Consider the following 12,867-nt stretch of genomic DNA (forward strand, 5'->3'; position numbering starts at 1 on the left):
CTAAAATGAAACGTTAACTTTAGAAGAATGCACTGGAGGGAAGAATGCTATTCCTCAAGAGTAAAGATCTTTTTCTCTTCTCTATTTTTATAAATGTAAACATATAAAAATGACAGATGTGTGCAAGCTAGTCTACACACAAACAAACTCCAGTTCCACATGGGCAGGTTCAGCTGGAAGCCTAAATTTGCCTATAGGTAAATGTTAACCCTAAGAAAATAAGGATTTATTACAAGATGATCCCATTAGCAGATTGTTAACTAAAATGAGCGCACGCTAGGCGATGCTGGAAGAATACAGATTGTGACTTCTTCTTCTGTTAAGTTTGTTGATAATTTTGGTGATAAAAGAATGCTGGTGCAAGCCTGTGGCACATACGTTTACTGATTTAGTTGTATCCTACTCTGCCCTCAGTCCCCAGCACTCTTCTACATGGCATGACTGGCCATGTTTAAATGGGTGATTTTTTTAAAAAACCCCACATGTAAACGTGTGGATACCAAAGCCAATTCTCAAATTTGTCAAACTCCATGCTTTATTTTCACTACACCTACCACCCATTAAAACCGTACTAGACACAGAGTCTTGTATGGTGAGTCTGCAGAATTCTTCAGAGCAACACAAATTTCTGTAGGAGTTCTTTTCACATTAAGGTAGTGGGTAGTTGTTTCTGTACATATCTCTAAGCATCTATATTTATAGAACTATCTACCATTCACTTCCCCCACTTCAATAAAGAATTTGCCAATATTACACTTATTACATAGACCTATTTTACTACAGAACAGAGTGTGCATACACAGGCAGCAAAAACTGCCAAAGTCCAATCCCTGGCAGAGGCTTTTGCAGGACACAATCCTCTCTCAAGATTTCCTCCTGAAGGACTCTGCAGACCCCTCACAGGTAGCACCATGGAGATATACTACTATTCAGGTGTATTCACTGTCATGTTCCTGGGTACCTATGGACAGTGAACAGCATTTCATGAGGTTTTCATGACCTACTGCTTTATTCATGTTGCAGTGACTCTGCATAGTTCACAGCCACACTCGCAAATTCTCTTTTAAAGACTTTTAAAGCCACCTTGCCACTGTCAGGGGTGCACACTACATGCAAAATTAGCATAGCAGAAGTGTTCCTTTACCTACGTACCCAAAAAGCCCTCAAAATATAATGTTCAACAATTCCTTCTCCACATTTTCTGATGCCTCACTTCCATATAAAACTGCTGAGAGGATCCACTTAGTAGGATCACAGGGATACTGTGAAGTCAATCACAGCCCATTCATCCTTGCTTTTATCCTCTGCTGGAATGGAGAAGTTGTAGCACATGAAGCAGCTTTGGGATTTAATGAACAAATTCAGGCTGTTTTCAAGTGTAACGAAACGCCTGCAATCAATCGTTCCAGTCTATGTCAGGCTGCTGTTGAAGTCAATGGGGTTATCCAATACACTGGCCTTCATAGGTAAAAAGCGATCAGCTAATTTACAGCACTTACTTTCCTACCGTTCCAAAGCACTGTATTTATCCATAGCTGTGTACCAAGAAGCTAAGTGAAGCTAAAGATGCAGCAGCATTTGGACAGAAGGGCATTCAGAAGAAACTGAAAGCATGAACTTGCTCCATTTTTTTTTTTCCCAATGCTATACTATGGCAAATTTACCTGGGAAAAAATCCACCTATGTTCACGATGACTCTAGGATTTGTTATGCAGTTTATGCAATGAGCTCAGGAATGCATTACCATTTGGTAGCCTTGCAGAGGAAGAACTCGATGTGTTAGACAGCCTGTGCAATAACTCTCTTGCTTTCCCCCAGGAAACCACCCAAACAAGCAATACCCAAAACATTACTACAAAGAAAAGTAACAGAGTTTTTGGTACCACCCTTTCAGAAATGCTGTTAAGAAAAAGATGAGACTTTGTGGGAACAAGTAACACCAGCTGCCTTCTGAGACTCAAAGTCGCTGCCAAACGAACATCAAAACATTACGGTAGTGCATTTCATGCCATGCTGCCCCTTTGCTCAGGGGATTCACTACAAGTCTGGTTTTTGGATGGGTACACCTTTTTCCCTCCAATTGGCCTTCCTCTGTTTGCCCTGAGACATACTCTTCAATGTATCATTTTGTGAAAATTAAGTTGTTATCAAAGAATTGTTGATAATTTAAGTGCACATTAATACTGGAAAAAACCTCTTTATATTCCTCACAAGAATATATTTCAGTATTTTTCTACAGAGAAATTATGATCATTATTACTTTTGGAAAAAAGAAAGAAAAGAGGAACAACATATATTTTTCTAATTCAAAAAAACAAAGCAAAAATGACCAAGCGGACATTTGCTCCCCATAGGCCATATCGGCTTATGTCTGCATTCTCTTTTCTATAGAGGTATATATATTTTCTATGTGTGTATACATATATAGAGAGAGATATATGATGAAATTCATTTTTATCTCCACACATCTCACTCAGGTTTTTCTTTACAACCTGTATGAGAATGACTAAACATTATTCATCTAAAAAATAGTTTTCTAAAAACATACATGCATCAGGTTTTTTTCTACCCACAATCTGGGTTATTTCAAAATAACTGAATGAAGCAAATCAGAAACAATTTTGATTTAGACTGTGCCCTGATAACCTAATGATTGTATTTCCAAATACACAATTCAAAATTCAAAATGTTTCAAAAAGATGCATGGCAGCTTTGTCATGGTGCTGAGTCTACAATTTACACTTTGATGGATCTTAGTTTCAATAGGGGAGAAGATTTCTCATTTTGGTTTTTTGTTTTGGTTTGGTTTGGTTTTTTTTTTCCCCTAAATAATCCTAGCAAAGACAAGTGCAGCAACCAGAGTGAAGTCAGTTGTGTGAAGGAGTTTGGGCCCAGGAACAGAAATGGAATTGTCCTTAACAACACAGTCGGCATGCTTGGAAGCTGATGCATTACAGGAAAGATGTTTTCTTCACAACAACTGCTGTATTACCAGACAGCACACTTGCATGATGCACGCAATTTTACTCTTTCTTATTTCAAAGTACCGTTGGGACAAATTTTGCCCTTGGATAAGCATGCTCAGGCCCACTGAAGCCAGGCAGTGGAACTTACAGTCATGTGTCCGAGAGCAGAATTTGTACCCAGTGTTATAAAGAAAGAAAACTGTTTAGTGGATAAATAATGAAGAAAAGGAATTTACAAAACAAACAAGCAAGCATTAAAATATAATTAATTACAAAAAAATAAACAAAAACCAAAAAAACCAGAGCCACTTACAGGGCTTGATGGAGTCTTTGGCCAGCCTGGGCTGCTAATGCTATCACTTTCATCTCCATGAAATGAGGAGATGCTAGCAGAGCTTGGGGACATTGGGGAAGGGACTGGCAGGTTGCCTGGGGTTGGGGGCTGAGAAATACCCTGAGAGCTGTAGCTATCCTGTGGTAGAGGAATAAAAAAAAAAAAATATGACAAAGGCAGGGCAAACTTTATTAAAAACAAAAAAAATACATCCAGTTTAACAGACTGACCAATTTTTATATATAAAATATATATAAACAGAGAGACACATACAGAAAACACACACATATATAAATATATTTATATATATATAAAAGGTATTAAAACAACATTGTTAATTAGTATAATTTGGAAAGTTTGCTGGATGCTTGGCTAAAGTCACTAAGCCACCATGCTTATTTCAAGCTCACATGGAATGCTAAGCATGGGTTTCCCCTTATGAAAGAAAGAAAAAAAACAAGCTGTTCACCTTATTTTATCAAATAAGGCAGGAAAGCAAAATATTAAAGTATGTTGCTGCTGCTGAGGCGGCCAAAACAGGAAGCTATAACTGAAGGCAGAGAAAAATGGCTGCAAGTATTGAAACCAGGCAAGACCCTTCTTTCCCACCCACCTGGCACAGCCGAATCCCCACGCAACTTTTGGCTAGGGTTGCTTTGCCCCCGCAAGTTAAAATGCCGTAAGAACTAGTAACTTTCAGATCCACACAATGAAGGAAAAAAAAGAAGAAAAATTAAAAAGAAACAAACAAAGAGATTGCACGTGAATGGAAAGGCATGCAGGAAAGAACAGAAGTGGGTAGGCCAAAACCAGAAGATGGAGGAGGACACAGCAGACTTCTGCGGGCTGAACCAACACCACGTGCGGAGGTGGTAAATACCTTTGACTTGCTCTCGGGTTGGGGGGGTCCTTCTTCTTTGCCATCTGCTTTGAGAGGAAGGGGTAGTTTGGACTCACCGGGTGTCATCATATCTGCAAGACCCATAGGTGCTAATCGAAAACAGGAGAAACAGTTAAGCATGACTATGTTTGGGTTTGTAGGCAAAAAACGCTTCCTGCTGCAAGATTGTGGCGACACGTGAAGCAGAGGTGATGCCACCTCTGTCCCGTTATTCCAGCGTCCGGAAACCTGGAAACCTCTTCAGTCAAAGTGAGGAAATAAAAGAGAATGAGCAAGGGGAGAATACAAGCACTGTGCAACAGCAGTGACAAACACTTTACAAAGTAAAATTCTTTTTTTGTGCTGCTGGTGGTCTTCAAGTGTCTCCACATTTGACCACTACATTTTAACAAATCATCAGTCTATTTTAATAACTATTGCACCTTCCCTTTAGCAACAGACAAATGTAAATGAAAATGATGCGCATTTTGCTTGCAATGGTGAACCTGAGAAAAAGGCTGAATTTCCCAATTACGTCTGCATTGAGGTTGGTGTCCAGCAGATAATTCCTGCCCCTACTGACTTCAGTATAAATGGTGCAGCCTTTGTGAGCCTTAACTACAGAATTACAAGCTGTAAACTCCGCTCTGTTGGAGAACCGGCACTCAATGTCTTCCCCTCCTGCCAAAATGAGGGGAGACTATAACAAACGCACAAATGTCTTTCTCTGATCATGGCACGCAGTTGCTTCCCAGGGGTGTGAGGACTTTAAGGGGGTTTTTTTATTCGAAGATGCAAGTGCTAAGTATAGTATTATTGCTGCAGAGCTGCTGGGTTCCTGGATTTCTAGAAAGATGCAAGGAGAAACATTCAGATAAATAGACAGAAAATACTGGGCAGAGCAGATGCCAGGAGGTGCCATGAAACTGAATCAATGCAAATAACCAGAGAACAACAGCAAGACACCAGGTGATTCTTTTCCTGCGGAAAGCCATGTGCACAGCATTTATGGAAGACTGGGTTATCTTTCCTTCCTTTCCCTTTTTTCTCCCCCTCATGCCCTTTGGTTTCAAAGAAGGATCTGAGATAAGGAAAACATAGGATAGAATAACCTACAAGGCAAGGAAAAAGGAAAAAAATGCATATCTCAAACTTCCAAATTTTAAGAACTGGCTAAGCATCATCGTTAAAAAAATAATCTGATCATTACCAGACTAGCGTGACTCTCTGCAAAATGACAATGCTGGCTCGCACTAGGCAGCAGGCACACTGCATAGCAAGCCAAAGAGAGGAGGGGGAAAAGAAGCTTTAAAAATACTTCACAGATTGCCCACTACAAAATGATTATTGCACATATTCATGTATTACTATGTTTTAGAAAATAATTAGTTTTAATTACAGCAGTGAGAGCATGAGCAGGACTCTGGCGAATATGCTGGCAAGCTTTGCAGTGCTAATTTGCTAATATCTTTAGCATCACTGCAGGTTGAGACTATGGGTCTGCCAACAAAACCTACCCAGCCATGTGCCATGTGAGTTTACAACTCTATGCTCAATATTCAGCTTTGAACTGCCGGTGTTTTTCATGGGCACATTTTCTTGTTTTTTCAAAGCACATTTGTAGCCCAATCAAGCCCTTAAAGTCATCACAACATATAAATCATAATTGAGATTTTTTTTTTTTTAAAAATTACTTGCCATACTTAAGACTTCAAGAATTGGAACAAAAAGCCTTTCTCAAGTGATGCAGCTGCAGAGAAAAATCTATTGGGATCAGCTAAAAATGCTGTTATTTTTATGTATGTGTGTGAAACCTCAACAAAACAGCCAAGCAATATGACGCTGGGAAGCCAGCATCCACTAAGCATTTGATTCGTATGCATTTTGCCCCTATACTGTGTTTGAGGAGTTGGGGAAGCTTGTGACCATTATAAAGTGAAGGATGGCAGCCTAACACGTTTTAGTTTTGAATTCCACAGGTTTTGTGGTTTTTTTTTTTTTAAAAAAGTTATTTTTAGAGATTTTTAAAAAATACATGTACAAAATGATCAAATGTATGCCACAGTCTGGTTTCAAACTGGGATGCAGAACCGTTATACAAAATCCATTTTAACAGTTAACACATTTCATGCTGTGAAAGCGCTAAAAAAGTCTTAGTTTTAGTTTCAAAGCAACCAAAGATGACCCTTCCCCTCTAAAGCAGTTTTAGAGAGGTCAAACAAAGCAAAGTTAACAATCACACTTCTTCACCAGAATTCTGCATGGCTAAATCCTCTACTGGTGTCTCACTGCCATCTAGGTTGGCATATTGTATTTCTATTACAAAGAATATAATAATTGTGCCCACTCCTGGTAGTCCTGTTTCCATCAGAATTCCTTTACAAAATCTTTTTTTCCAGAGAGTTAACACCTCATGTAAAGCGCAAGTAACTCTAGTCTGTGAATTACCACACATATCCTGACTGTATTAATCATGTTTAGAAATGTAAAAATACTGACCCATTTTGGCTTTTGAGTATTTCTTGTTGGCACATGCAAATATAACTATCAGGAGTTGGAGACAATTATGAAAAAAATCAGTGAATTTTCCCAAATTCTGTTTCACTTTGTTTTCTAAATTATTTACTTCACCTACAGCCTTTCTTTCTATCTGTAAGAGGAGAACTGCAAGGATTTTACTAGCAAATTGCAAGGTTGTCTGGTTTCCCTCTGGCTTTTACCTAAGACGTTTCCACAGCTACTTTTCTATCTACTGTTGAAATGCTGTTTCATAACTTCTTGCAAACGTACTCTCCAGTGATTTGCAAACAGACATTCCTTCACTTTTTTGAGCAAAGCGGTACAGAGAGAACATTGTTTTGACCCTTTCTGAGCAGCGAAATACTGTTATTGTCAGGAAACTGCTAAAATCAGACACTGTCTCTTTCTACACAGGTACTAATAATTCTGCATGTGAAGTGCAGACCAAAGGATAAAACATTTTAGAGAGGAGGATAACAGGGAAATCTTGACTCAAAAAGTGTAGTGTACTGTGAACAGGTTTCAAGTACTAGCCTCTGGCTTATTATAAGAATTTAAGAGCTGGAATGATTTCAAAAAGCAAGTACGGGTCATGGTCTTGAATTAACTATTCCACACTGAATTTAATGTACTCAAAAGGCAGATATTGACATGAGTAAAACTGCAGCAAAGTATTCTTTTTTTGCTAAAGGCTGCTCTATCAGTCCCAGAAGATGATGAAATACTGTAGGAGCAGCAATACACAAACATTGTTTTTCTCTTTATTGCTAGTACAGTAACAAATCACACTCTACAAAACAAAATATCACATCCTTTGTAAGACATTCCTCCCTCCCTTCCACCCCTAGCAGACTCCCTCTGAAAAAAAAAGAGAAGAAAAAGAAAAAGCAGTGAATTTGTGACTCCTGGGGAGTTAGTGAGAGGATCCCTGCTGCCTGTATGCCCACAGGAAAATCGGAAGAGGGATGACAGCACTGCCTAATGTCCCACCAGGAATGACCACCCTCCCTCTGGGGAAAAGCACAGCCCAGGGTGCTCGGGCACCTTATCTGAAAAGCCAGGTGGGCCACCAAGGACCTCAGCGCCGCACCTCCTTTCTGCCCACCCAGCCTCCTCCGAGGGATGACACGTGCCTGCGGTTTGGGACGTGGGCATCTCCGCGCCAGGAGCTGGCCTGATTTACAGTCACCCAATGACCACTGGATCACGGTCATCGCTTGTTTGGAGTATACGTGATGGGATACCTCAGCTGTTACCTACTGCTGACATCCTCCAGAAAGTTTATTTAAATGTGCATTATATAACAGCTCATACAAAGATATGCGTTAGAGCAAAAATATTCGTGAAATAAATGGAAGTTGCCGTTTTTCAGAAAAATGTAACCAAGCTGCAAAACAGAGAAAGCCAATTAAGATTTCTAAAAAAGCTTCATGTTCATAAATATGATTGCTCTATCAGATGTTCAGCCAAATAAATACAAAGTCGAATATATATAATATAAATGCAAAGGTGTTGTATCTATTTTTAATGTTATTTTTAAGAGCATCCCTTTAATTCCTTTAGTGTAAATGACTTTTCCTACAACTTCATGTTATATGTAAAGTATTATGATGTTAAAAATTAGTTGGGAATAATAATACCCAGAACATGGAAGGTTTCAGTAGGGCAGAGGTAGTGAAATTAGAAAAGGATCCTTGTGGCAGTAAGGAGATTAATGCCTTTTTATTGTTTTGTTCACCTCCAGAGGTAGCAGAGATTATGAGTGTCAGCTTCTGTGCAAGCACAATATAGAAATCTGTGGGATCCAAATGCCATATTACTTCTTTTTAAAAATAATTTTTCACTAGAATTAACAATGCTCACAGCATGACATCATTATTTTACTTATGTTGGGTTTTGCAAGTTTCCCCTTATTAGATATATTTTTAAAGCCTGAATTTAAAAAATAGGGGGAAAAAAATCTAAAATATGTATGGGAAATGTGAACTCATATAACAAATGGACAGTGGGGGTTATACAATTTTTCTGAATGGTTTGTTCCATAATTGTGCAGGGATTCTGGCACTTTTTCTTGACGCTTTTGGTATTGTTATGGATGGGATACTCTATCAGAAGAGATACTCCTTCACAAAGATCTATCTGCTTTGATCTCTTAATTTCTGTGTTTCTAAACTGCTTTCCATGAGGACAAGCTGGCGATCCATTGTTTGAGACACAGTCACTGTTGCGGTACCAGGATGCAGAACTGCAACATGATTTTCCTTTCACTTGTGACGTTAATTAAAAAAACCTAAAGAATAAAAAAGGATCAACTGGTAATAAGGAGTTATAAATACCAATAAAACCACGTGGCAAAACCAGTGTTATGCTTAGCTGCACTGAAGCTCCAAAACCACACGAAAACAATTCCAAACAGCATCAGTAATCTTCCTCTACTTTAGAGAATAAAACCTAAAAGTGCCTCCGATTAAAAGGAATACAACCACAATCTACCTTCCTCCCTCAAAACAGGCAACACAACCGCTCTGCTCCAAAACCCAGGCAACCAAGAAACCAACTTCTCCCTATTGCTTACCCTTGTTTTCCACTGGCCTCTAACTGAAACCACAGTTGTTCGTGCTGTGTGCGGGTCAGAGAGTTAACTACCGCCTCCACCAGCAGTCGCCCGGTCGCGTTGGGTTTTGGCCCTACACACGGACTGAACCCCGTTTTATCCGACAGGGCCAGAGCTGACCCTGCAGCGCTCCCCCAGCTCAAGACATTATCATTTCCAGTTAAGCTCAGCCCTTCATTTCTTTGACCTGAGCAGGATGAGGCAGGACAGGGGGAAACGCAGCGTTCCCGCTGCATGTGCCCCCAGCACTATATTCGCACCTCATTTTCTCTTGTTGTTCCCCCTGCACCAACGCTGTCTGTGTGCTCTTGGAGGCCGGCTGCGTAAAGCAATACAGTGCAATCTGGGTGCACGTCTGCTCGCACACAGAGGAGAAGAGGTGCGCTGAACTCCTCTAGTTCATCTCGTACTGACTTTCCATTGGGTAATCTTTGAATTAATAAAACTGGAACGAAAGAAAACCTCACAAATGCACTGGCAGAAAAAACCCTGATAAATGTTTAAATTATTAAAAATCCAATATTTCAGAATGCATAACACAATAAAAAGAGTATGACTACCCCATACAAAAGACTGCTAGGATAAATGGCCTTGCATTGAACAGATTTCCACTGTATGAAATAACGAATGGCTGAATTATCTGAACAAAAAAACCTCTGTGAATCTTCCTTTAAACTGGTTATTCCTTAGGAATACATAAATCTTCTTAGGCAGGGCACTCTGCCATCTGTTTGCTGTTGGTTATTTTTGCAGCTCTGGGGGCCAAAGGAAAAGGGGGAAAAATTACTTCTGCTAATAGCAAAACAGAATTTATAGCACAGTTTCAATGCTCAGAAGTAATTTTATTTCAGCAAGCCAGACAAAACACATAACTACACAAACAAAACATAATATTACCTGGGACAGCTCTGGTGGGGGAAAAGCAAGCTATTATCTAATGGTCTTTTCAATAGCTTTTCCCTCTTCATCCAGACAGGGAAGTGTGCTGTCTGGACTAACCAATGGCTTCCAAGCCAGCACTGGAAGAAACCTTTCTTTTTGGTTTTTCTTTGCTTTCCTTTCCCTTCCTTTTATTTTCTTTTTAAAAGATCTTACTGATTAACAGCTTCTTTTCTGTTTCTTCTGCTAACCAAAACTGTAACATAATATTCTTGAAAAATAAGACACTGTTAAGTGTCTCAGGAGCTCCCATGTAGGTAGAGGAAAGAAACCCTCTGCACATACCAGACACTAGAATCTCACAGTGGCCATTTTCTCCCAGGAAGCAGGGACATAAAAAATTGCCAGTGAGGAAAGGCAGGGAAGGAGGCAGGGGATGAAGGAACGACACAAGCTAAGCAGGGCAGAGAGGAAGATACTGAAACACAGGCTCTTGGTAAGATACAACTTAAGTAGTAGGGCACCTCTGAAGAAATAAACAAAAGTAGAAACAAAACCAACTAAAATCCAAAATCAAATCACCTTAGCACAACCTATCCAGCTTTCAGAAAAACTTCAAAAAAGCCCCAAAGCTGACGCAATCAGTAAAGCATGCACAGAGCATTTGGGAGGATCCACTTCAGGGTCACTGAAGCTCCATCCAAACCCACCCCAATCAAAGAATTGATCTTTACTGAAGCATTATCTTGATGGAGGATAATTGTCAGGAGTTCAAGCTGAATACAGACTATAAAGCACACTTGCACAGATTTACTTCATAGTGTCATTGTCTTCACAGTCACACACAAAGCTGCAAAAAATTCCAAATTCACAAGTCACGATATGAAGGATAAATCCAGCAGCTACATTGAATATGCTTTTTCTGCAAAAGGAAATTATGATTAAATTTCATATACCGATATTTAAATAAGTAAATGAAGAAACCTTATATATGGTTATATGGATTTTGGAAACAGTAAATATGGCCTATGTTTTCAGAATAGAGTAATTATTTTAAGTGCTACACTTGCAGCATCTTCAAGTCAGAGCAGGTGCACATCTCTTTTTTTAAACCAGTATCACATTAAATAGCTGAAATTGCAGTCTTAGGAAGGAAGACACTGAAAAGCAACAGCAGCCTCTTAAAAGATGAGGTTTTTCTCTTTCCCTCTATTGAAGGAACACACACACACACAAATATACATATACTTGCTAGTCAACGCCTACGTCAAACTGGGTCCGAGTGTTGCTGGAACTGTTCAAAACATTGTACTCATCTACATGCTGTGCAAAAGGACTTAATGAAAAATGCATGAGTTACTGTACAAAAAACCCGTGAATACCTTAGCCTAGTTTCAAATCACTCCAAACTACCCAACAGGGGTGAATCGACTGAAGGTGGCTATCCCTCTGCCACCAGCCCAGGACTGGGACCGTTAAGCAGATTTATGGAAGAAGGTCACTGCTGGAAGGTTACCCACCATTACCTGTTGAACTGTTCACCATGTTAGGTGCCATGCTGTAAGGAGGAGCCTGCGGGTTCATCAAGCCAGAGCTGTTGTTCATCGGCTGAGTGTAGGGGGAGCTGGATCCCATAATACCGCTCTGATTCATGGCAGGAAAATTGCCTTGCCTACGAGAAGAAAAAGCACACACACGATGCCTCATTACGTACCTCATTGCTGAAGATGCTGTGGTTTGTCACAGAGTACATCTCCTATTGTTTGCAAATAGCTAAGGAGAAGACACGCAATTAGTTCATTTTACCTACACGGGGAGCTATTAGTCTTGAATCAGTTATTGTATATCTGAGACGGAATTGGACTGAACACGAATTTCAAGAATGTATACAGTGTCTTTATATGTCACAACCAATCAACAGAAAAATACAACTCATATAATTTATCCCATGAGTAGACACCAATGTGATCAGGAGTCAAAATGAGAACCTAGAGTTGGCATAAAAAATTTCAGTGAATTGCAATTTTGACCACATAATAGAAAACCTTGCCTGCCGTAGCTTAAAAAACAATGAAATGACCAGAAGAAAAATGGGTACCATAGAAATCTGTTTCAGATTTCTGTATCTGATGTTATTGCACACACCTTGTTTCCTGTAAAGCACTTCCAGTCCCAGGGTGCAAAGGAGAAATCTAATTGCATGTGAACATTTATCTTGAGCGTAACTCATGACCAAAAGTGGCATTCACACAACTCCATGTGAAATCATATACATGTAACTTCCTGCTTCTCTTCTTCCTCAAAGCAACTTTTTTTTTTTTTTAAATAACACAACATGTTCCCATTTCCAGTATTGATCTAGGGCCCAAAGTCATTTAGCAAACACCACTAAAGCAACTGTAAATGTGACTGCAGCATTGAATAAAACGTTCATCTTGTTGCACATGCCATCTATGTCCGATCTTTCAAAAAAACCATGTACATAGTACGGGTTGTTGAAACAAGAAATGTCTGCAGAACTATTTTGGTTTTGAAAATTAATCACATATCTGTATAATGCTTTCATAACTAAGACTTAAGCTTGTCTGAAAAACTGCCCTGAATGAAGCCCTTACTTAATTCTCCACATCTTCAGATGCAAAGATCTTCAGACCAAATATTTTTGAAGGCTAAA

At 39.4% G+C, this 12,867-nt stretch overlaps 1 protein-coding gene across 8 annotated transcripts in view; it reads right to left on the minus strand.

The window, feature by feature from the left end:
- Positions 1–12,867, minus strand: part of ARID1B (AT-rich interaction domain 1B) — a 336,150-nt gene that overhangs the window by 32,903 nt on the left and 290,380 nt on the right. For 3 of the 8 annotated variants that reach the window (XM_054822466.1, XM_054822467.1, XM_054822462.1), the window contains 3 exons: positions 11,714–11,865; positions 4,181–4,290; positions 3,280–3,438 (listed from right to left, as the gene is read on the minus strand). In XM_054822466.1, coding sequence (XP_054678441.1) covers positions 3,280–3,438; positions 4,181–4,290; positions 11,714–11,865 — 421 coding nt within the window. The remainder of the gene's footprint in view (positions 1–3,279; positions 3,439–4,180; positions 4,291–11,713; positions 11,866–12,867) is intronic. The other 5 variants (XM_054822463.1, XM_054822468.1, XM_054822470.1 and 2 more) reach the window with 3 other exon arrangements.

Source organism: Grus americana, chromosome 3 (assembly GCF_028858705.1).
Source record: "Grus americana isolate bGruAme1 chromosome 3, bGruAme1.mat, whole genome shotgun sequence".
NCBI lineage: Eukaryota > Metazoa > Chordata > Aves > Gruiformes > Gruidae > Grus > Grus americana.